General features: G+C 43.1%; 1 protein-coding gene across 1 annotated transcript in view; it reads left to right on the forward strand.

The window, feature by feature from the left end:
• Nucleotides 1–224: 224 nt before the first annotated feature.
• Nucleotides 225–25,187, forward strand: part of arnt2 (aryl-hydrocarbon receptor nuclear translocator 2) — a 27,590-nt gene continuing 2,627 nt past the window's right edge. The window contains exons 1-6 of the mRNA XM_046348858.1: nucleotides 225–532; nucleotides 3,454–3,568; nucleotides 14,160–14,207; nucleotides 15,961–16,011; nucleotides 18,560–18,773; nucleotides 19,664–19,877. Of these exons, the coding sequence (XP_046204814.1) occupies nucleotides 502–532; nucleotides 3,454–3,568; nucleotides 14,160–14,207; nucleotides 15,961–16,011; nucleotides 18,560–18,773; nucleotides 19,664–19,877 (673 nt within the window). The 5' untranslated portion in view covers nucleotides 225–501. The remainder of the gene's footprint in view (nucleotides 533–3,453; nucleotides 3,569–14,159; nucleotides 14,208–15,960; nucleotides 16,012–18,559; nucleotides 18,774–19,663; nucleotides 19,878–25,187) is intronic.

Consider the following 25,187-nt stretch of genomic DNA (forward strand, 5'->3'; position numbering starts at 1 on the left):
AAAGCAAACATTTGGCCTATTTTGGATTACATTTTAGCCTACTTGATTGGGCTGTTCTATTCTATATGAAAAATAGGACCACGATTCAACAAGTGATTACTGGCAAAGGATGTTAGGCTACTCTATCTCACTGACATTAACTGACTTTCCATCTTTCAAAGCTTAATTTGACTCAAAGCAAAGATACAGGCAAAACAGAATTAATTCAACTGAAGTCTCGCGGTGTTTAGACACCTTTCAGACATCTTGCATTTTTCAGTCTGAAAGAACGAATTTATAAAATACCGTTGACTTCATCGGGCCAAGCGAACCCGAAATAACAGGGCCTTTATTGTTGATATTCGTGACTTATTTGTATTTCGATCGAATGCATGTGAGGCTATAGGTGGCTGAACCGAGAGCTCGCGTGCCAAACCACTGAGCGGATTGTCTCTCCCGGGGCTCTCGAGCCGTATTGTGCGTCATTTTCATAGCTGCATCTTGTTTTTCTATCGAGGCAACATGGCAACTCCCGCCGCGGTCAATCCATCTGGTAAGTGGCGATTTATCTTAAGGAAAAAACAAAAACAGTGGGGGTTTAATGGTGATTTATAACTTTAAAATGTATTTTTGACATTTACCGGAATGCAAAGCGGCGCTTAGCTGAAGACGCCGACGTCAGGCTCACAGAGCTCAAGCTCTCCACAGCATCCCCTTCCCCCACGGAGCTATCGCAGCCTCAAAACACTTTCTGTACACCTAGAAACGCATTTTCTTCATTATAGCGTGAACATACGTCCATTATTTACACACAAACAGCCTATAATAGGGGCAGAAGCTTTTTAATGTATTGCATGTATTATCTGCACACAAAATGAGATGCTGGTTGCGTTTTGGCTCAAACCAACAGGCAGCTAGTTAGCTGCTGCTACGTGCTCTGATTCCACCGAATAGCCAGTCCCCCTCACGATACAAAGGTTCTTTTGCATACCGAGCCAATGGCCTATCGACGTTAACTCGGGCAATTTGAGTCGAGTCATTTCGACGTTTGTCACTGGTGTCAGTGACAGAGATTTGTTGGTCCCTCTCCATCGCCGGTTGATTCGAGTCATTAGCTGGATGAAATCTGCAGCTTGCTAGGCGCTAACAACACTGTAGCCTGGCTTTCTTTACTCAGTGTTATTTGAGAAAGAAGTTATAGTTTTTAGTGAAAGGTCTAAATAGAAACCTAGTGGCCTAGCTAGTCTTATTTGCATGACCAGTAAAACTACCTTCATATGCCTGTGTTTGAACCTTGAAGCTCTAGTTGTCATGTAATGACAGTCACAAAGGCGTTAATTACATTGTTGCTGTTATGTAGTCATTACGTTGTTACATTGTTACTGAGCAAATAAACGTACACACAGCATACACGTTTGTTGTTAGATGTGTACTGTATTACGGAAGCACTAGTAGGCTGCAATGCATCCTTAGCGGAGGTGCAATTATATCGCTGGCGCTCTTATTAATTAATATAATCAATTCTGGGCAATGATACAAGTTTGGTAGTGATATAGAAGCAAAACATTTAGAGGAAGGCAAACAATGGTTTATATACACGTTGCTGAATTGCTGCTCGTCATCAAATTATGTGTAGGCTATGGAATGTAGCCTGAGCCTTGTGTGTTGAAAAATACTACTCTAAAAATAGGCCTAAATCTTACGTTTCCTAATGTGCATTCACTCCAGTTCTATTTGCTCTGTTTAGCCTAAGCCTGATGTCTTTTGTATACAGTAACGTTAACTGTTTATTGAAACTAACTGTTCTACTGCCAAAAACATTTAAGAAATACAGCTTCGATTTTACTGTCATTTCCAATAATAACCACAACAGCAGGCCTCTCTCTCTCATTGGATATGCACATTTAAGTCTAATGAAGAAATAACTGGGGTGTTAACAGCACCGTGGCTGCATATAGAGTTGCCATGTGAAGAGAAGCATGGAACAGAATAAACAGTCAACTGATTATTACCTGGGTTGCGTTCCAATAATAATTTAATTTCTCCTGAAGAGTACACTCCTTAACTACTTCCCACGAATCTAAAAGCATTGCATTTAAAAAAAATGTATTTACCAAAGAGCATTATTTTTCATTAAAGCCAGATTACACAATGCATTAATCTCCTTTTATCCCAGTAACAAACCTATTTGTCAGATTATGCAATAGGCTATAATCCATGTTTGTTGTGTTTTGTTGTGAGAGCCAGTGATATTATGATGTCTTTGGGTGGATTGAAGAAGCTACACAGGGAATGCTGCTACTAGACATGGTGGCGCTGCTCCTAAGTAATGATAGGAGAAACCGAGAAACCCTGGCTGTCCTCTCCAGCCCTAGCCTCCTGTAGCCAGATGCTGTGTGTCCTGGCTGTCCTCTCCAGCCCTAGCCTCCTGTAGCCAGATGCTGTGTGTCCTGGCTGTCCTCTCCAGCCCTAGCCTCCTGTAGCCAGATGCTGTGTGTCCTGGCTGTCCTCTCCAGCCCTAGCCTCCTGTAGCCAGATGCTGTGTGTCCTGGCTGTCCTCTCCAGCCCTAGCCTCCTGTAGCCAGATGCTGTGTGTCCTGGCTGTCCTCTCCAGCCCTAGCCTCCTGTAGCCAGATGCTGTGTGTCCTGGCTGTCCTCTCCAGCCCTTGCCTCCTGTAGCCAGATGCTGTGTGTCCTGGCTGTCCTCTCCAGCCCTAGCCTCCTGTAGGCAGACACTGTGTGTCCAGGCTGTCCTCTCCAGCCCTAGCCTCACCTAGAACCACAGTATGTTCTCACCTAGAACCACAGTATGCCATGCTATGTCTGGCTGCCACCTCCTGAGCACTAGTTATTATGCATGTATGAGTTGAAGTGTTGTTTACATACCTCTAGGCTACTTCATGAATGAATGAATTAGTTGGTTGTTTCTTTGCTGGCGTCTGCATTGTAGCTGGGGGTTTTCCAAGACAGAGAAAAGTAGAAGCTAGTGGAGGAGACAGAGGGAAGGATAGGAAAGGGAGGGAGAGGAGAGGGGAAACGTTAGCTTGTATCAAATATTAACAACTGCTGGAAGCACTGGGGCAGAGAAGGGGGTTTGTTTAGCATATCCATAACATCTGGCTGATGGAGTGAATGAGTAGACCAGAGAGAGAGAGGGGGTGAGTTGGTAGGCCTGGGAGAAGGAAAGGCACAGAGAGAGAAATTGTGATTTGGCACGCAATGTGCTTCAGCTCACCACCCAGCACGACACGGAGCGCCATATTCAGTCTTTCTGTGTCCTAAAACAGGCTGGATTTAGGCTACATTGAAAACAACAGAAAAGCCACCATGGCATGTTCTTGTGGAGGTTCAGGTACCACATGGCCATGTCCACGCTTTCAGAGTAATATTAATGCAGCTGTAATACAGTCACAATGTCAAACAATGTCTAATGCCATGTTCTCATGTGGTACCTTTCTCTGTCCTCTGTTCCAGAGATGGGCAGTGAGTTGCCGGGGCCCGTTACTATGCCGGGGGCGGTGGTGGGGGCGGGCCAAGTGAGGATGGGCGGAGCCATGCCGGGCCGTGGGGGCAAGAGGAGATCCGGAGGGTGAGTACTATTTGATATCTGCATTTTACCCACTTGGCTATTCCACTGGTGTTCCAGCAGTATTACACCAGTATATCAAGACTACTCCAGGTTTATCCCAGGACCAAATATCAATAGAATTGCTTCATTATTCCAATGAGCAGAACTTCAGGCATGGATGACAAAAACACAGAGCAAGCACACAGGCCAATATTCCAATGTTGAATTTCAAACAAGCTTTATTAGCAGGACAGAGTAACACGCCAGAGATATACAATGTATGATAGTTTGACATAGTGCCACCGAAAAAAGCAAACAGTAATCTCATATAGCTGCATGTATGATTAACAAAACACTCTCATTTTGGGAGTATTCCACGGTACGTTAACCCCCGGGGTGAAATCAGGACATATTTACCCCATGCCCTGGCATTCTGCCTATACAGCAACATACAGTATTCAGACCCCTTTACCTTTTCCACATTTTGTTACATTACAGCCTTATTATAAAATGGATGAAATTGAGTTTTTCCCCCTCATCAATCTACACACAATACCCCATAATGACAAAGATCAGGTTCAAGTCCGGGCTCTGGCTGGGTCACTCAAGGACATTCAGAGACTTGTCCCGAAGCCACTCCTGCGTTGTCTTGGCTGTGTTCTTAAGGTCGTTGTCCTGTTGGAAGGTGAAACGTCGCCCCAGTCTGAGGTCTTGAGCGCTCTGTAACAGGTTTTCATAAAGGATCTCTCAGTACTTTGTTCCGTTCATCTTTCCCTCGATGCTGACTAATATCCCAGTCCCTGCCGCTGAAAAACATCCCTACAGCATGATGCTGCCACCACCATGCTTCACTGTAGGGATGGTGCCAGGTTTCCTCTAGACGTGACACTTAAACATCTGAGCAGCTAACCGATCGCTGCAGCTGGACATAGTCTATTGGTAAATAGCCCACCCATTTTCACCTACCTCATCCCCACAGTTTTTATTTATTTACTTTTCTGCTCTTTTGCACACCAATATCTCTACCTGTACATGATCATCTGATCATTTATCACTCCAGTGTTAATCTGCAAAATTGTAATTATTCGCCTACCTCCTCATGCCTTTTGCACACATTGTATATAGACTCCTCTTTTTTTTTCTACTGTGTTATTGACTTGTTAATTGTTTACTCCATGTGTAACTCTGTGTTATCTGTTCACACTGCTATGCTTTATCTTGGCCAGGTCGCAGTTGTAAATGAGAACTTGTTCTCAACTAGCCTACCTGGTTAAATAAAGGTGTTCTCAACTAGCCTACCTGGTTAAATAAAGGTGAAAAAAATAAATAAAAATTAAGGCCAAAGAGTTCAATCTTGTTTCTCATGATTTGAGTCTTTAGGTGCCTTTCGGCAAACTCCACGCAGACTATCCGGTGCCTTTTACTGAGGAGTGGCTACCGTCTGGCCATTGTACCATAAAGGCCTGATTGGTAGAAGATGCAGAGATTGTTGTCCTTCTGGAAGGTTCTGCCATCTCCACAGAGGGTTCTTGGTCACCTCCCTGACCAAGGCCCTTCTCCCCCGGTTGCTCAATTTAGCAGGGAGGCCAGCTCTAGGAAGAGTCTTGGTGGTTCTAAACGTCTTCCATTTAAGAAAGATGGAGGCCACTGTGTTCTTGGGGCCCTTCAATGCTGCATAATTATTTTGTACCCTTCCCCAGATCGGTGCCTCCACACAATCCTGTCTCGAAGCTCTACGGACAATTCCTTCGACCTCATGGCTTGGTTTCTTCTCTGACATGCACTGTCAACTGTGGGAACTTATATAGACAGGTCTGGCCTTTCCAAATCATGTCTAATCAATTGAATTTACCAATCAAGTTGTAGAAACATCTCAAAGATGGAAAACATGTGCCTGAGCTCAATTTTATGACTCCTAGCAAAGGGTCTGAATGCTTATGTATATATATAAGGTATTTCTGTTTTCTATTTTAGAGTAAGGCCGTAACAAAATGTGTAAAAGTCAAGGGGTTTGAATACTTTCCGAATGCATTGTATCCATTATACATCTACCTACACCAACATGAAGAAATAAAGGCCAAAGCCATCCAGGCAATACGGCAACTCGACGTGACACGGAACACAACAGGAACCCGTCTAGGGCATCTTTTATTTACTCCTTACATGAAAGTCTGTGGATAGAAAAACTGGAGACATGTCATTTCCAGTAGGAGCCTGACTAAGACGGTCAGCAACACATACTGACACAGAGTAATGATCCTCAATTTTCACTGAGATAGGCTTGTGCTCGGTGGAAGCATGCTGTATGTATACTGTATTACCTCTACTATCACGCATAACCATGCATACTGCATTACCTCTACTATCACGCATAACCATGCATACTGCATTACCTCTACTATCACGCATAACCATGCATACTGCATTACCTCTACTATCACGCATAACCATGCATACTGCATTACCTCTACTATCGCGCATAACCATGTATACTACATTACCTCTACTATCGCGCATAACCATGCATACTGCATTACCTCTACTATCAGACATAACCATGCATACTGCATTACCTCTACTATCACGCATAACCATGCATACTGCATTACCTCTACTATCACGCATAACCACACATACTACATTACCTCTACTATCACGCATAACCATGTATACTGCATTACCTCTACTATCGCGCATAACCATGCATACTGCATTACCTCTACTATCGCGCATAACCATGCATACTGCATTACCTCTACTATCATGCATAACCATGCATACTGCATTACCTCTACTATCACGCATAACCACGCATACTGCATTACCTCTACTATCACGCATAACCACGCATACTGCATTACCTCTACTATCAGACATAGCCATGCATATTGCATTACCTCTACTATCAGACATAACCACGCATACTGTATTACCTCTACTATCACGCATAACCATGCATACTGCATTACCTCTCGTATCAGACATGACTGTGCATACTGCATTACCTCTACTATCAGACATAACCGTGCATACTGCATTACCTCTACTATCAGACATAACCGTGCATACTGCATCACCTCTACTATCAGATATAACCGTGCATAGTACATTAGCTCTACTAGCAGACATAACCATGCATTACCTCTTGTATCAGGCATAACCGTGCATACTGCGTTACCTCTGGTATCAGGCATAGCAGTGCATACTGCGTTACCTCAACTATCAGGCATAACCATGCGTACAACATTACCTCTCCAATCAGACATAAGCATGCATGCTGCATTACAGCCCTCCTATCAGACATAACCATGCATACTACGCTGTGACATGTTAGTCTGTGTAGTTGTTTTCTATTTCCTGGTTTCCTTGGTTACTCACCTCCCTATAACTGGAGGAGATCTGAGGTCCCTCCCCTGAGACCTTCTCTCCTCCAATGCGTTTTGAGAAGGAGGCAAGGCGAGAGGACGCGGGGAATCGAGGAAAGAGTTGAGAAAGAACCATAGAATGGGGAAAGCCACACTACTGAGGGACTGCATGTGACAGACAGAGACAGACAGACAAGCAGACAGTGATACTTAGGAATACAGAGAGACAAACAAGCAGACAGAGTGATACTTAGGAATGCAGAGATACAGATAGACAAGCAGACAGTGATACGTAGGAATACAGAGAGGCAGACAGAGTGATACTTAGGAATGCAGAGATACAGATAGACAAGCAGACAGTGATACTTAGGAATACAGAGAGACAGACAAGCAGACAGTGATACTTAGGAATACAGAGAGGCAGACAGTGATACTTAGGAATACATGATACTTAGGAATACAGAGACAGACAAGCAGACAGTGATACTTAGGAATACAGAGACAGACAAGCAGACAGTGATACTTAGGAATACAGAGACAGACAAGCAGACAGTGATACTTAGGAATACAGAGAGAGACAAACAGACAGTGATACTTAGGAATACAGAGAGGCAAACAGAGTGATACTTAGGAATACAGAGACAGACAAATACTCATCAGTCACTTCTACTATTATCAGAAGAATTGAGTGGCAGAGAAGATTATTATCACAGACTATTAGCATTAAGGTGAAGGCTGTAATTACTCAGCACTCAACTCATGACACTACTCAGTGACTGTGTTCCTTTATACCTCAGTTATAACAGTAACTGGCCCTCTGTTTAACTCTATCTTGGTCCGTCATCAGGTGCGAACCCGACCGGAGGCTGAATTCAGTCAAGCCTATGAATCATTCACAATCTCAGTCATATATGCTCTAGCTAATCAGTCATCAGATTAAGTGAAATGTACTGGTGTACATTGCTTTGAGGCACACACACACACACACACACACACACACACACACACACACACACACACACACACACACACACACACACACACACACACACACACACACACACACACACACACACACACACACACACACACACACACACACACACACACACACACACACACACACACACACACACACACACACACAACAAAGCTTATCTGTTATCAACAGATCGCTGTATCAAGACCAAAAAAAGCCGATACCGATTAATCGGCCATATTTTTTACATGTATTTGTAATAATGACAATTACAACAATACTGAATGAACAATTATTTTAATTTAATATAATACATCAATAAAAATCAATTTAGCCTCAACTAAATAATGAAACATGTTCAATTTGGTTTAAATAATGCAAAAACAAAGTGTTGGAGAAGTTCAAGTGCAATATGTGCCATGTAAAAAAGCTAACGTTTGAGTTCCTTGCTCAGAACATGAGAACATGTGAAAGTTGGTGGTTCCTTTTAACATGAGACTTCAATATTCCAAGGTAAGAAGTTTTAGGTTGTAGTTAATATAGTATTTATAGGACTATTTCTCTCTATACCATTTGTATTTCATATACCTTTGACTATTGGATGTTCTTATAGGCACTATAGTATTGCCAGTGTAACAGTATAGCTTCCGTTCCTCTCCTCGCCCCTACCTGGGCTCGAACCAGGAACACATCGACCACAGCGAAAGTCAAAGCAGTGTTACCCATCGCTCCACAAAAGCCGCAGCCCTTGCAGAGCAAGAGAAATAGCTACTCCAAGTCTCAGAGCGAGTGACGTTTGAAACAGTATTAGCGCACACTCAGCTAACTAGCTAGCCATTTCACATTGGTTACACCAGCCATTAGGCTGATAGGCTTGAAGTCATAAACAGCGCTGTGCTTGCGAAGAGCTGCTGGCAAAACGCACAAAAATGCTGTTTGAATGAATGCTTACGAGCCTGCTGCTGCCTACCATCGCTCAGTCAGACGGCTCTATCAAATCATAGACTTAATTATAACATAATAAGACACAGAAATTCGAGCCTTTGGTCATTAATGTGGTCGAATCCGGAAACTATCATTTCGAAAACAAAATGTTTATCCTTTCAGTGAAATAATTTGTAAGTCGCTCTGGATAAGAGCGTCTGCTAAATGACTTAAATGTAATGTAAATGTAAATACGGAACCGTTCAGTATTTTATCTAACATTTGGCATCCCTAAGTCTAAATATTCCTGTTCCATTGCACAACCTTCAATGTTATGTCATAATTACGTATAATTATGGCAAATTAGTTCGCAATGAGCCAGGCTGCCTCTGGCAGGTATACCCTGGCTCTGCGTGCAATGAACGCAAGAGAAATGACACAATTTCATCTGGTTAATATTGCCTGCTAACCTGGATTTCTTTTAGCTAAATATGCAGGTTTTAAAATATATACTTCTGTGTATTGATTTTAAGAAAGGCATTGGTGTTTATGGTTAGGTACAGTCCAACGATTGTGCTTTTTTTCGCAAATGCGCTTTTGTTAAATAATCCCCCAGCGTTGCATCGATTATATGCAACGCAGGACACGCTAGATAAACTAGTAATATCATCAAGCATGTGTAGTTATAACTAGTGATTATAAGAGCTCTGGATAAGAGCGTCTGCTAAATTACTTAAATGTAAATGTAATGTAAATGTAATTATGATTGATTGTTTTTCATAAGATACGTTTAATGCTAGCTAGCAACTTACCTTGGCTTCTACTGCATTCGCGTAACAGGCAGGCTCCTCATGGAGTGCAATGAGAGGCAGGTGGTTAGTTTGTTGGACTAGTTAACTGTAAGGTTGCAAGATTGGTTCCCCCGAGCTGACAAAGTGAAAATCTGTCGTTCTGCCCCTGAATAAGGAAGTTCCTAGGCCGTCATTGAAAATAAGAATGTGTTCTTAACTGACTTGCCTAGTTAATTAAAGGTATAAAAATACAAATACAATTTTAAAAAATCGGCGCCCAAAAATACAGATTTCCGATTGTTATGAAAACTTGAAATCGGCCCTAATTAATCGGCCATTCTGATTAATCGGTTGACCTCTAATCAAGACATCACAGGTCAATTCAGTAGTCTGTTAGACACACCGGTGTGAGATGAGATTGAAAAACGCCACTCTGGACGAGTCATCACTAATGGCATGGCAACCTTTCAACTACAGAGGCGGGATCAGCGGTTTGCACTACCCACGCTTCCTCTATGCTCTGAGCAATACCTACTTGATTGTACTTTTTGAATAATAACAATACATTTTATTTCTATAGTGCTGGTCATGTGAAAGGCAAACAACGCAAATTGCTTTACATTACAAAGGCAACGTGCAGAAATAGACGTAACACCCCTGGAACTGTTTGTCATTCTGACGTGTTTGTCCGTTCAGTGTGTTGACTCACTTGACTAAAACAGTAAGGCTTTAAAGGTATGATTTCTTCTCATGATCCATTGTTTCTTGACACACATGTTGTGTGAAAAGCAACCTTGAAATGTACTCAAATGCTGCATAAGAAAAGACTCCTCAGAAATGTGGCCGTAATTTAAGGTTTTTAATGCTCTTTCTGATACTCTTTAATCAAATGTCTCAGTGAAGTTGAGTTGCAGTGTTTTCATCATAACATGTCGACTGCAGGGCCCATGGGCCCTAGTCCAAAAGTGGTGCACTATAGCGGCAGAGTGTGCAATTTGAGACTTGGTCTTAGTGTCGAGGGACGCAGAGGAAATTGATTCATTTATCTGTTTGGCAGTGACTATGCATTTCACAATTTCTGTTGTTGTTGCACCAGGTCCTTGAACAGGGGAGGAAATAAGCATTCTCATTGTTCAGGGGGAATAGGGAGGAAATAAGCATTCTCATTGTTCAGGGGGAACAGGGAGGAAATAAGCATTCTCATTGTTCAAGAGGAACTGAGGAGGAAATAAGCATTCTCATTGTTCAGGGAGGAAATAAGCATTCTTACTGTTCAGGAGGAACTGAGGAGGTAATTAGTATTCTCATTGTTCAAGAGGAACTGAGGAGGAAATAAGCATTCTCATTGTTCAGGAGGAACAGGGGAGGAAATAAGCATTCTCATTGTTCAGGAGGAACAGGGAGGAAATAAGCATTCTCATTGTTCAAGAGGAACTGAGGAGGAAATAAGCATTCTCATTGTTCAGGAGGAACAGGGGAGGAAATAAGCATTCTCATTGTTCAGGAGGAACAGGGGAGGAAATAAGCATTCTCATTGTTCAAGAGGAACTGAGGAGGAAATAAGCATTCTCATTGTTCAGGAGGAACAGGGGAGGAAATAAGCATTCTCATTGTTCAGGAGGAACAGGGAGGAAATAAGCATTCTCATTGTTCAAGAGGAACTGAGGAGGAAATAAGCATTCTCATTGTTCAGGAGGAACTGAGGAGGAAATAAGCATTCTCATTGTTCAGGAGGAACAGGGAGGAAATAAGCATTCTCATTGTTCAAGAGGAACTGAGGAGGAAATAAGCATTCTCATTGTTCAGGAGGAACTGAGGAGGAAATAAGCATTCTCATTGTTCAGGAGGAACTGAGGAGGAAATAAGCATTCTCATTGTTCAGGAGGAACTGAGGAGGAAATAGCATTCTCATTGTTCAGGAGGAACTGGGAGGAAATAAGCATTCTCATTGTTCAAGAGGAACTGAGGAGGAAATAAGCATTCTCATTGTTCAGGAGGAACTGAGGAGGAGGAATAAGCATTCTCATTGTTCAGGAGGAACTGAGGAGGAAATAGCATTCTCATTGTTCAGGAGGAACTGAGGAGGAAATAAGCATTCTCATTGTTCAGGGAACTGGGAAATAAGCATTCTCATTGTTCAGAGAGGAAAATAAGCTGTTCAGGAGGAAATTAGCATTCTCATTGTTCAAGAGGAACTGAGGAGGAAATAAGCATTCTCATTGTTCAGGGGGAACAGGGAGGAAATAAGCATTCTCATTGTTCAGGAGGAACTGAGGAGGAAATAAGCATTCTCATTGTTCAGGGGGAACAGGGAGGAAATAAGCATTCTCATTGTTCAGGGGGAACAGGGAGGAAATAAGCATTCTCATTGTTCAGGAGGAACTGGGAGGAAATAAGCATTCTCATTGTTCAAGAGGAACTGAGGAGGAAATAAGCATTCTCATTGTTCAGGGAGGAAATAAGCATTCTTACTGTTCAGGAGGAACTGAGGAGGTAATTAGCATTCTCATTGTTCAAGAGGAACTGAGGAGGAAATAAGCATTCTCATTGTTCAGGAGGAACAGGGGAGGAAATAAGCATTCTCATTGTTCAAGAGGAACTGAGGAGGAAATAAGCATTCTCATTGTTCAGGAGGAACAGGGGAGGAAATAAGCATTCTCATTGTTCAAGAGGAACTGAGGAGGAAATAAGCATTCTCATTGTTCAGGAGGAACAGGGGAGGAAATAAGCATTCTCATTGTTCAGGAGGAACAGGGAGGAAATAAGCATTCTCATTGTTCAAGAGGAACTGAGGAGGAAATAAGCATTCTCATTGTTCAGGAGGAACTGAGGAGGAAATAAGCATTCTCATTGTTCAGGAGGAACAGGGGAGGAAATAAGCATTATCATTGTTCAAGAGGAACTGAGGAGGAAATAAGCATTCTCATTGTCAGGAGGAACTGAGGAGGAAATAAGCATTCTCATTGTTCAGGAGGAACTGAGGAGGAAATGAGCATTCTCATTGTTCAGGAGGAACAGGGAGGAAATAAGCATTCTCATTGTTCAAGAGGAACTGAGGAGGAAATAAGCATTCTCATTGTTCAGGAGGAACTGAGGAGGAAATTAGCATTCTCATTGGTCAGGAGGAACTGAGGAGGAAATTAGCATTCTCATTGTTCAAGAGGAACTGAGGAGGAAATAAGCATTCTCATTGTTCAGGAGGAACTGAGGAGGAAATTAGCATTCTCATTGTTCAAGAGGAACTGAGGAGGAAATAAGCATTCTCATTGTTCAAGAGGAACTGAGGAGGAAATAAGCATTCTCATTGTTCAAGAGGAACTGAGGAGGTAATAAGCATTCTCATTGTTCAAGAGGAACTGAGGAGGAAATAAGCATTCTCATTGTTCAGGATGAACTGAGGAGGAAATAAGCATTCTCATTGTTCAGGAGGAACTGAGGAGGAAATGAGCATTTCATTGTTCAGGAGGAACTGAGGAGAAAATTAGCATTCTCATTGTTCAGGAGGAACTGAGGAGGAAATAAGCATTCTCATTGTTCAGGAGGAACTGAGGAGGAAATTAGCATTCTCATTGTTCAGGAGGAACTGAGGAGGAAATAAGCATTCTCATTGTTCAGGAGGAACTGAGGAGGAAATGAGCATTTCATTGTTCAGGAGGAACTGAGGAGAAAATTAGCATTCTCATTGTTCAGGAGGAACTGAGGAGGAAATAAGCATTCTCATTGTTCAGGAGGAACTGAGGAAAATAAGCATTCTCATTGTTCAGGAGGAACTGAGGAGGAAATAAGCATTCTCATTGTTCAGGAGGAACTGAGGAGGAAATAAGCATTCTCATTGTTCAGGAGGAACTGAGGAGGAAATGAGCATTCTCATTGTTCAGGAGGAACTGAGGAGGAAATAAGCATTCTCATTGTTCAGGAGGAACTGAGGAGGAAATGAGCATTGTAATTGTTCAGGAGGAACTGAGGCGGAAATGAGCATTCTAATTGTTCAGGAGGAACTGAGGAGAAAATTAGCATTCTCATTGTTCAAGAGGAACTGAGGAGGAAATAAGCATTCTCATTGTTCAGGAGGAACTGAGGAGGAAATAAGCATTCTCATTGTTCAGGAGGAACTGAGGAGGAAATTAGCATTCTAATTGTGGTAGCCCCTCTGTTTGATATTTTTTATATTTTGTGTCTACTGGATTAGAAAGCTAGAAAGATTTGGCTGTCAAGCTAATTTCCCTCTGCAGGAAAATATAAGCATACAACCATAAAACAATGGCAACACACACACATATGGACAGTTTGCGCGCACACACACACACACACACACACTCATATGGACAGTTTGCATACACATATGGACAGTTTACACACACACACACACACACACACACACACACACACACACACACACACACACACACACACACACACACACACACACACACACACACACACACACACACACACACACACACACACACACACACACACACACACACACACACACACACACACACACACACACCCTAGATTAGATGAGTAACTGTTTTGGTCTTTGATTGCAGGATGGACTTTGATGACGAGGATGGGGAAGGACCAAGTAAATTTTCAAGGTGAGAACAGTGAACGATGGCCCACTGATATTTCCATGTAATAAGTATCACTCATTGTTATAACAAATTACTCTTTCTATGAGAAGCAGTCAAGTTCTAGACTTGAAGTTGTTGCTATGAGTGTTTATCATACAGAATTCCATATTTTGTACAATCATTCCTTGTTGTCATCTTATTGCTATGGACATTCAATCACATTTACCAAACTCATTGTTTCATGTTTTCAAGAGTTTTAAAATTTTTGATCTGTTAAACGTTTTTTTGTTCCTCAAAAGCAGCTTCAGCTGTCGTTCCACCCACAGGCATTCTCTCACATGTTGTTGTTCTCCAACGTGTGGTTTTTCCTCTATTCTGTGTTCTCTCAGATTTATCCAGAGTTCTCTGGCAGCAGTGGTCTCTGTTAGTGGAGTGGAGACAATGCCCTCTGCTGGGGAGAAGATAAACTACAACAGCATGTTGTATATAATGAGAAACACACTCATTTTTTCTCTCATTTTAAAATTGATGAGAAGAGCCTACCAAACAACCAGAGCCCTTTGACAAAAAATACCACATTGATAAATAGTGGGCTTTGTTGCAGACATCCAGCATGCCTCAGTTTATTATTAAAAAGTGTTCTCACACACCTTCTGAAAGTCTCGTGTTACTCCATACCTCACCAGGCCACGGGAAGTCCTATTTTTCAAGTTCTCTCCCCTGTCCACTCTAGTGAGGCCTTCTTAGAGGCCAGAGAGTACCGATCCCATAGGGCTCTGGTCAAAAGTTGTGCACTCCATAGTTAGCACTTTCACAGCCACTTAATACAACGCATGCCCATTTTCTGCTGTTACACCCATTACCTGTCCTGTGATGTTGCTCTCATCAAAATATCTAACACTTTTTAAAGCCCATAAATAGCATGTGTATCATTCTAATTGTACATGTGTTATCCCATATTCGGGCTACCATGTTCAGGTTACTGTGTTAGGGTGTGTTCAGGCTCCCGTGTTCAGGCTATGGTTATCAGGTTACTACTCTGTTATGGTGTGTCAGGCTACCGTGTTCAGGCTACCATGTTAGTGTGGTCAGGCTACCGTGTTTAGACTACGGTTATCAGGCTACTGTGCTAAGGCTACTTTGCTAAGGCTACTGTGCTAAGGCTACTGTGATCAGGGTACTGTGATCAGGGTACTGTGTTTGGGTGTGGTCAGGCTACGGTTATCAGTCTACTGTGTCAGGCTACTGTTCTCAGTCTACTGTGTTAGTGTGGTCAGGCTACCGTGTTTAGACTATGGTTATCAGTCTACTGTGTCAGGCTACTGTTCTCAGTCTACTGTTCTCAGGCTACTGTGTTTAGACAATGGCTATCAGTCTACTGTGTCAGGCTACTGTTCTCAGGCTACTGTGTTTGTGTGGTCAGGCTACAGTGTTTAGACTATGGCTATCAGTCTACTGTGTCAGGCTACTGTTCTCAGGCTACTGTGTTAGTGTGGTCAGGCTACAGTGTTTAGACTATGGTTATCAGTCTACTGTGTTAGGCTACTGTTCTCAGTCTACTGTTCTCAGGCTACTGTGTTCAGGCTACTGTTCTCAGGCGACTGTGTTCAGGCTACCGTGTTTAGACTATGGTTCTCAGTCTACTGTGTTAGGCTACTGTTCTCAGTCTACTGTTCTCAGGCTACCGTGGTCATGCTACTGTGTTCAGGTGTTTGCGTCTCAGCGAGTGGTGTCCCAGGTGTTACATGCTGTGTTTCTTCTCTGCTCCTCTCTCTAGGTATGATGATGATGATCAGATACCTGGTGATGATAAGGAGAGATATGCCAGGTAGGCCTGGCCTGCTAGAGCTCCATAGGATTTCACTGACTCACCCCACCTCCCAGGGATTGACTAAAACACTTACCTAACGTTTACAGCGGTGTCAGGTTACACCTGCTCTTTTCACCAGTGAATAGAACACTACATGCATTTGTTTTTAAACACTAACTGTTAAGCATGGATAAAAGGGATGTTTTTACAGTTGTCTTTCCGTAATGGAAATATCAGGTGTAAACTTGGATAGAATACAGTCAAAAGGAAAGCCTGAATGTCCAGGGACTTTAAATGGAAAGCCTAAATGGAAAGCCTAAATGCCCAGGGATTTCAGATGGAAAGCGTAAATGCCCAAGGATTTCAGAGAGAAAGCCTAAATGCCCAGGGATTTCAGATGGAAAGCCTAAATGCCCAGTAATTTCAGATGGAAAGACTAAATGCCCAGGGATTTCACATGGAAAGCCTAAATTCCCAGGGATTTCAGATGGAAAGCCTAAATTCCCAGGGATTTCAGATGGAAAGCCTAAATTCCCAGGGATTTCAGATGGAAAGCCTAAATGCCCAGGGATTTCAGATGGAAAGCCTAAATGCCCAGGGATTTCAGATGGAAAGCCTAAATGCCCAGGGATTTCAGATGGAAAGCCTAAATGCCCAGGGATTTCAGATGGAAAGCCTAAATTCTCAGGGATTTCAGATGAAAGCCTAAATTCCCAGGGATTTCAGATGGAAATCCTAAATTCCCAGGGATTTCAGATGGAAAGCCTAAATGCCCAGAGATTTCAGATGGAAAGCCTAAATGCCCAGGGATTTCAGATGGAAAGCCTAAATGCCCAGGGATTTCAGATGGAAAGCCTAAATGCCCAGGGATTGGCGTGGTGGAGTTATTCATTACATTTTAGATGGTATATCAATACACCCAGTCACTACAAAGACACAGGCGTCCTTCCTAACTCAGTTGCCAGATCAACAACATTGCAGTTACTCCACAATACTAACCTAATTGACAGAGTGAAAAGAAGGAAGCCTGTACAGAATGCAAATATTCAAAACATGCATCCTGTTTTCAGCAAAGCAATTCACTTTGTGTCCTGCATACAAAGTGTCACGTTTGGGGCAAATCCAATACAACACATTACTGAGTACCACTCCATATTTTCAAGCATAGTGGTGGCTGCATCATGTTATGCTTGTAATTGTTAAGGACAATGGAATTTTTCAGGATAAAAAAATGTATTGAATGGAGCTAAGCACAGCCAAAATTCTAGAGGAAAACCTAGTTAAGTCTCCTTTCCAACAGACACTGGGAGAGGAATTCAACTTTCAGAAGGACAATAACCTAAAACACAAGGCCACATTTACAATGGAGTTGCTTACCAAGAAGACAGTGAATGTTCCTGAGTGGCTGAGTTAGTTTTCACTTAAATCTGCTTGAAAATCTATGGCAAGACCTCAAAATGGTTGTCTAGCAATGATCAACAACCAATTTGACAGAGCTTGAAGAACTTGGGCAAATGTTTCACAATCCAGGTGTAGAAAGCTCTGCGAGGTTTACCCAGAAAGCCTCAGAGCTGTAATCGCTGCCAAAGGTGATCGTAACATGTATTGACTCATTGGGGTTGAATACTATATCTAAGTAAGATATATTAGTGTTTTATTTGACACATTTTTGACCTTACCAAGTATTTTGTCTAGATCTTTGAAAAACATTACAATTAAATTCATTTTAATCCCAGTTTGTAACAACAAAATGTTGTAAAAGTCCAGGGGTGTGAATACTTTCTGAAGGCAATGTTTGTTATTCACACGTGACGTTCATGATCAAATAAATGAACATAGAGATGTAGGACCTGTCTATCCGTAGCTCAGATTGTGTTCTGGTCTGCTGTGTTCTTTAATCCCTGTATGTTCTTTATGTCCTCAGAAGACAAACTCAAATGCTGAAAAGCAACTGAATAACTTCTCTACTCCTAACTTCCTTTTAGTCTTCTCTAGTACATAGTATTATGGTTCTTAGAGTACGTGCACGTACTCCTATCTCCAAGAATGGCTGGCAATGAATTCAGTTTAAGTAAAAGTGTGTATCCAGCCATAGGTAGGTGTTGAACAACCAAGTTTGAAGTCGGTTCACTAGAGTTTACCTTACTGTATCAAAACTAACATACTAAGCTTTTAACACTGAAAGTCCCAATTCAAACCAATAGAGGCAAATTATTTTGTAGGCAGCCCGTCCTGCCTAAGCACCGCTAGGGGAAACACTGGTATATGCAGATGGTTGTCACTGGATGCTCATGTTAGAAAAAAAACTGCATTATCATGAAATCAGAATTGGGTTTAGGGTTATGGTGCATACACATCAATGCTAAAACAAATGCACAAACACTCACCAAATCGGCCCACAGTACAGCCTCAAAGACCCCTTCTGTCTGTTCCATACTCTTCACTGATTTGTGAATTTTAAGATAAGAAATGATGTTTACATTTATATCCTGTCCACCGTGGCCAACCAGTGACGACCCCCAGCGACGCCTCCCCCTATGTGTCTAAATCCTCCTCTCTGTTCCAGAGAGAACCACAGCGAGATAGAGCGGCGTCGCCGTAACAAGATGACCCAGTACATCACGGAGCTGTCGGACATGGTGCCCACCTGCAGCGCTCTGGCCCGCAAGCCAGACAAACTGACTATCCTCCGCATGGCCGTGTCCCACATGAAGTCCATGAGAGGGACCGGGAACACGTCCACTGACGGGGCGTACAAGCCCTCCTTCCTGACCGAACAGGTATTATAGGTGGGGGTGACGATGGCCGCGTTCCAGGCTGACTACATTGCAGACAACTACCAGCTAACTGCATCGTATGATATCGCAGTCTGATAACCCAACTGCGCTGTCGATGAAATGGCACACGACCATTTGGTTGATGCCATGCAATGACTGCAATGTAGTCGGCCTGGAACACGACCAATGTGTGTGTGTTTTGTGGGTGGGTTGGTCATGGGGGCTGATGTGCGCGTATCTGTGTGTGTGTGCGTTTTGCGTGTGTGTGTGTGTCTGTGTGAGTAATTTAGCAGGGTCTACAAACCCTCCTCCTCAGCAAACAGGTAATAATAAAACAACTTTATTTGTATAGCACATTTCATACAGAGACCGCAACTCAAGGTGCTGTACATAATAAAATAGTAATAATAGTCATTAAAAAGTAAACAATAAAAAGACAAAGTAACATAAAAGGCAATAAAAGCAGCATAATATGATCAAAATGAATACAAACACATAGGAATTAGAGATGAAAAAAGTACATAAATAAACTAGTACAAAGCCAAACTGAAAAGGTGAGTCTATGAACTGGTTTTGTTCTATTCTCTTTGACTCTGCATTTGGGTTCTGTACGTTGGGTCTGCACATCTGTGCAGCTCTACAAATGATATCCGCTGACACAATTTCCTGTCAGCATATTGATCTTATCAATTTGAAATAAATAAAGCTTTTGCAGGCTGTCTGTCATGTCCCCTGCCTCTGCCCTTGGCGTGTGTGTCTGTTTGTCCCGGATTTTCACCAATGGTATGTCAATCAATACTGCATATCCCTCATCTTTACTGTGACGTGTGTTTCTGCTCTGCCGTCACACACGTGTGTGTGTTCTGTTTCTCTGTTCTCCTCTCGTCTAATAGGAGTTGAAGCACCTCATCCTGGAGGCGGCCGACGGCTTCCTGTTTGTGGTCGCCGCGGAGACGGGCCGCGTGATCTACGTGTCCGACTCTGTGACACCGGTGCTCAACCACCCGCAGTCGGAGTGGTTTGGCAGCACGCTGTATGAGCAAGTGCATCCTGACGACGTGGACAAGCTGCGGGAACAGCTCAGCACCTCAGAGAATTCCATGACAGGTAGGAATACTGCTATATACATTGATATTCCCTAGTGAAAGCTATGTTGGTTCGCAGTACTGTTCAGGAATACTGCTATATACATTGATATTCCCTAGTGAAAGCTATGTTGCTTCGCAGTACTGTTCAGGAATAATGCTATACACATTGATATTCCCTAGTGAAAGCTATGTTGGTTCGCAGTACTGTTCAGGAATACTGCTATATACATTGATATTCCCTAGTGAAAGCTATGTTGGTTCACAATACTGTTCAGGAATCCTGCTATTCCGTTAACTACAACTCCATGTCAGAGGTAGGAATGTTGGCTGGGAATGCTGCAGTTTCCCAACTAGAACTCCACGATAGGTAGGAATTAGAGGTAGACCGATTTTATGATTTGTCAACGCCAATACAGATTATTGGGGGACCAAAAAAAGCAGATACCGATTAATCGGCCGATTTTTATCCTCCAAAAAATATATATATTTTTTATACTCATATATATATATATATATATATATTTGTAATAATGACAATTACAACAATACTGAATGAACACTTATTTTAACTTAATATAATACATCAAAATCAATTTAGCCTCAAATAAATAATGAAACATGTTCAATTTGGTTTAAAAATGCAAAAACAAAGTGTTGGAAAAGAAAGTAAAAGTGCTATATGTGCCATGTAAAAAAGCTAACGTTTAAGTTCCTTGCTCAGAACATATGAAATCTGGTGAGTCTTCAATATTCCCAGGTAAGAAGTTTTAGGTTGTAGTTATTATGGGACTATTTTTCTCTATGTCATTTGTATTTCATATACCTTTGACTATTGGATCTTCTAATAGGTACTTTAGTATTGCCAGCCTAATCTCGGGAGTGGATAGGCTTGAAGTCATAAACAGCGCAATGCTTGAAGCACAGCGAAGAGCTGCTGGCAAATGCAGGAAAGTACTGTTTTCATGAATGCTTATGAGCCTGCTGCTGCCTACCACCGCTCAGACTGCTCTATCAAATCAGACATAATTATAATATAAAAACACACAGAAAAACGAGCCTTAGGTCATTAATATGGTAAAATCGGGAAACTATCATTTCGAAAACAAAATGTTTATTATTTCAGTGAAATACGTAAACGTTCCGTATTTTATCTAAAGGGTGGCATCCCTAAGTCTAAATATTGCTGTTACATTGCATAACCTTCAATGTTATGTCATAATTATGTGCAATTCTGGCAAATTAATTACGGTCTTTGTTAGGAAGAAATGGTCTTCACACAGTTCGCAACGAGCCAGGAGTCCCAAACGGCTGCATATACCCAGAACGCAAGAGAAGTGTCACAATTTCCCTAATTAAAATAAATTCATTTTAGCAGGCAATATTAACTAAATATGCAGGTTTAAAAATATTTATTTGTGTATTGATTTTAAGAAAGGCATTGATGTTTATGGTTAGGTACACATTGGTGCAACGACAGTGCTTTTTTCACGAATGCGCTTGTTAAATCACCCGTTTGGTGAAGTAGGCTGTGATTCAATGATAAATGAACAGGCACTGCATCGATTATATGCAATGCAGGACAAGCTAGATATACTAGTAATATCATCAACAATGTGTAGTTAACTAGTGATTATGTTAAGATTGATTGTTTTTTACAACATAAGTATAATACTAGCTAGCACCTTACCGTGGCTCCTTGCTGCACTCTCAGGTAGTCAGCCTGCCACGCAGTCTCCTCGTGGAGTGCAATGTAATGGGCCATAATCGGTGTCCAAAAATGCAGATTACTGATTGTTTTGAAAACTTGAAATCGGCCCCAATTAATCGGCCATTACGATTAATCAGTCGACCTCTAGTAGGAATATTGGTCCGTTATACCGTTCAGGAATACCACTGTTCACAGAGATAGAAGTTTTTGTCCTTGCCAACCAATTACTACCCTTTTCTGAGGAAGTACTCCCAGAATCGTAGTGTGGCGTCCGCCCGTCCAGAGGTACTGCAGATATGATCTTCAAAGCATGCCAGCTACAAGAGAAATGGCAGGGACAAGGCCTGTGAAAAAAGCTACACATCAGTAAAGAGCGCTGTCTGCTGATAGAATGCCCTGTTTGTGAATTCTCATCTGAGTGGAAAAGTGCAACTGATGCACAAAAATAGTCTGATGCCGAGCAGAAAATATTGTTTTAGATCTGCGTTTACAAAATGCAGCAAGAGATTTCTTACGTGTTTTATATATATTTTCCTTCGTGAAAAATGGAAGAATTCTGCGTTAACGCAACCCTTGAGATTAACTTGCGAGTTATCTAAGTAAGTTACTGAATTAATAAGAGAAGGAAGCGAGTTGTGAGCGTATTCTGCCCAGGGGAGCTGTTCTGCCCAAGACGCAGGGTTTCTGAAAGAAAGGCTGCGTAGTATGCGACCAATCGTCTGATTGGCCCTCTCTGCTTGACCGTTAGACTGGGGATGAAACCCGGAAGAGAGACTGACGGACGCACCAATCAAGCGACAGAACTCCCTCCAAAACTGTGACGTGAATTGCGGGCCTCTGTCTGAAACGGCGTCTAACGGGAGGCCATGAATTCTGAATACATTCTCGATAATGATTTGTGCCGTCTCCTTAGCGGAAGGAAGTTTAGCGAGGGAATGAAATGTGCCGCCTTAGAGAACCTATCGACAACCGTAAGAATCACAGTCTTCCCCGCAGACAAAGGCAGACCGGTAATGAAGTCTAGGGCGATGTGAGACCATGGTCGAGAAGGAATGGGGAGCGGTCTGAGAGCGACCGGCAGGAGGAGAGTTACCCGACTTAGTCTGCGCGCAGTCCGAACAAGCAGCCACGAAACGGCGCGTGTCACGCTCCTGAGTCGGCCACCAAAAGCGCTGGCGAATAGACGCAAGAGTGCCTCGAACACCGGGATGACCAGCTAACTTGGCAGAGTGAGCCCACTGAAGAACAGCCAGACGAGTGGAAACAGGAACGAAAAGGAGGTTACTAGGACAAGCGCGGCGGCGCAGTGTGCGTGAGTGCTTGCTTAACCTGTCTTTCAATTCCCCAGACTGTTAACCCGACAACACGCCCATAAGGAAGAATCCCCTCGGGATCAGTAGAAGCCACAGAAGAACTAAACAGACGGGATAAGGCATCAGGCTTGGTGTTCTTGCTACCCGGACGGTAAGAAATCACAAACTCGAAACGAGCGAAAAACAACGCCCAACGAGCTTGGCGGGCATTAAGTCGTTTGGCAGAACGGATGTACTCAAGGTTCTTATGGTCTGTCCAAGCGACAAAAGAGCGGTCGCCCCCTCCAACCACTGTCGCCATTCGCCTAGGGCTAAGCGGATGGCGAGCAGTTCACGGTTTACCCACATCATAGTTGCGCTCAGATGGCGACAGGCGATGAGAAAAATAAGCGCAAGGATGAACCTTATCGTCAGACTGGAAGCGCTGGGATAGAATGGCTCCCACGCCTACCTCTGAAGCGTCAACCTCGACAATGAATTGTCTAGTGACGTCAGGAGTAACGAGGATAGGAGCGGACGTAAAACGTTCTTTTAGAAGATCAAAAGCTCCCTGGGCGGAACCGGACCACTTAAAACACGTCTTGACAGAAGTAAGAGCTGTGAGAGGGGCAGCAACTTGACCGAAATTACGAATGAAACGCCGATAGAAATTAGCGAAACCTAAAAGCGCTGCAACTCGACACGTGACCTTGGAGCGGGCCAATCACTGACAGCTTGGACCTTAGCGGAATCCATCTGAATGCCTTCAGCGGAAATAACGGAACCGAGAAAAGTAACGGAGGAGACATGAAAAGAGCACTTCTCAGCCTTTACGTAGAGACAATTCTCTAAAAGGCGCTGTAGAACACGTCGAACGTGCTGAACATGAATCTCGAGTGACGGAGAAAAAATCAGGATATCGTCAAGATAGACAAAAACAAAGATGTTCAGCATGTCTCTCAGAACATCATTAACTAATGCCTGAAAAACAGCTGGCGCATTGGCGAGACCGAGCGGCAGAACCCGGTACTCAAAATGCCCTAACGGAGTGTTAAACGCCGTTTTCCACTCGTCCCCCTCTCTGATGCGCACGAGATGGTAAGCGTTACGAAGGTCCAACTTAGTAAAGCACCTGGCTCCCTGCAGAATCTCGAAGGCTGATGACATAAGGGAAGCGGATAACGATTCTTAACCGTTATGTCATTCAGCCCTCGATAATCCACGCAGGGCGCAGAGTACCGTCCTTCTTCTTAACAAAAAGAACCCCGCCCCGGCCGGAGAGGAAGAAGGCACTATGGTACCGGCGTCAAGAGACACAGACAAATAATCCTCGAGAGCCTTACGTTCGGGAGCCGACAGAGAGTATAGTCTACCTCGAGGAGGAGTGGTCCCCGGAAGGAGATCAATACTACAATCATACGACCGGTGAGGAGGAAGGGAGTTGGCTCGGGACCGACTGAAGACCGTGCGCAGATCATGATATTCCTCCGGCACTCCTGTCAAATCGCCAGGTTCCTCCTGAGAAGTAGGGACAGAAGAAACGGGAGGGATGGCAGACATTAAACACTTCACATGACAAGAAACGTTCCAGGATAGGATAGAATTACTAGACCAATTAATAGAAGGATTATGACATACTAGCCAGGGATGACCCAAAACAACAGGTGTAAACGGTGAACGGAAAATCAAAAAAGAAATAGTCTCACTGTGGTTACCAGATACTGTGAGGGTTAAAGGTAGTGTCTCAAATCTGATACTGGGAAGATGACTACCATCTAAGGCGAACATGGGCGTAGGCTTCTCTAACTCTCTGAAAGGAATGTCATGTTTCCGAACCCATGCTTCGTCCATGAAACAACCCTCAGCCCCAGAGTCTATCAAGGCACTACATGTAGCACCCGAACCGGTCCAGCGTAGATGGACCGACAAAATAGTACAGGATCTTGATGGAGAGACTTGAGTAGTTGCGCTCACCTGTAGCCCTCCGCTTACAGATGAGCTCTGGCTTTACTGGACATGAATTAACAAAATGTCCAGCAACTCCGCAATAGAGGCACAGGCGGTTGGTGATCCTCCGTTCCCTCTCCTTAGTCGAGATGCGAATCCCTCCCAGCTGCATGGGCTCAGTCTCTGAGCCAGAGGAGGGAGATGGTTGCGATGCGGAGCAGGGAAACACCGTTGATGCGAGCTCTCTTCCACGAGCCCGGTGACGAAGATCTACCCGTCGTTCTATGCGGATGGCGAGAGCAATCAAAGAGTCCACATCTGAAGGAACCTCCCGGGAGAGAATCTCATCCTTAACCACTGCGTGGAGTCCCTCCAGAAAACG

This window comes from Oncorhynchus gorbuscha, linkage group LG05, assembly GCF_021184085.1.
Source record: "Oncorhynchus gorbuscha isolate QuinsamMale2020 ecotype Even-year linkage group LG05, OgorEven_v1.0, whole genome shotgun sequence".
Classification (NCBI taxonomy): Eukaryota; Metazoa; Chordata; class Actinopteri; order Salmoniformes; family Salmonidae; genus Oncorhynchus; species Oncorhynchus gorbuscha.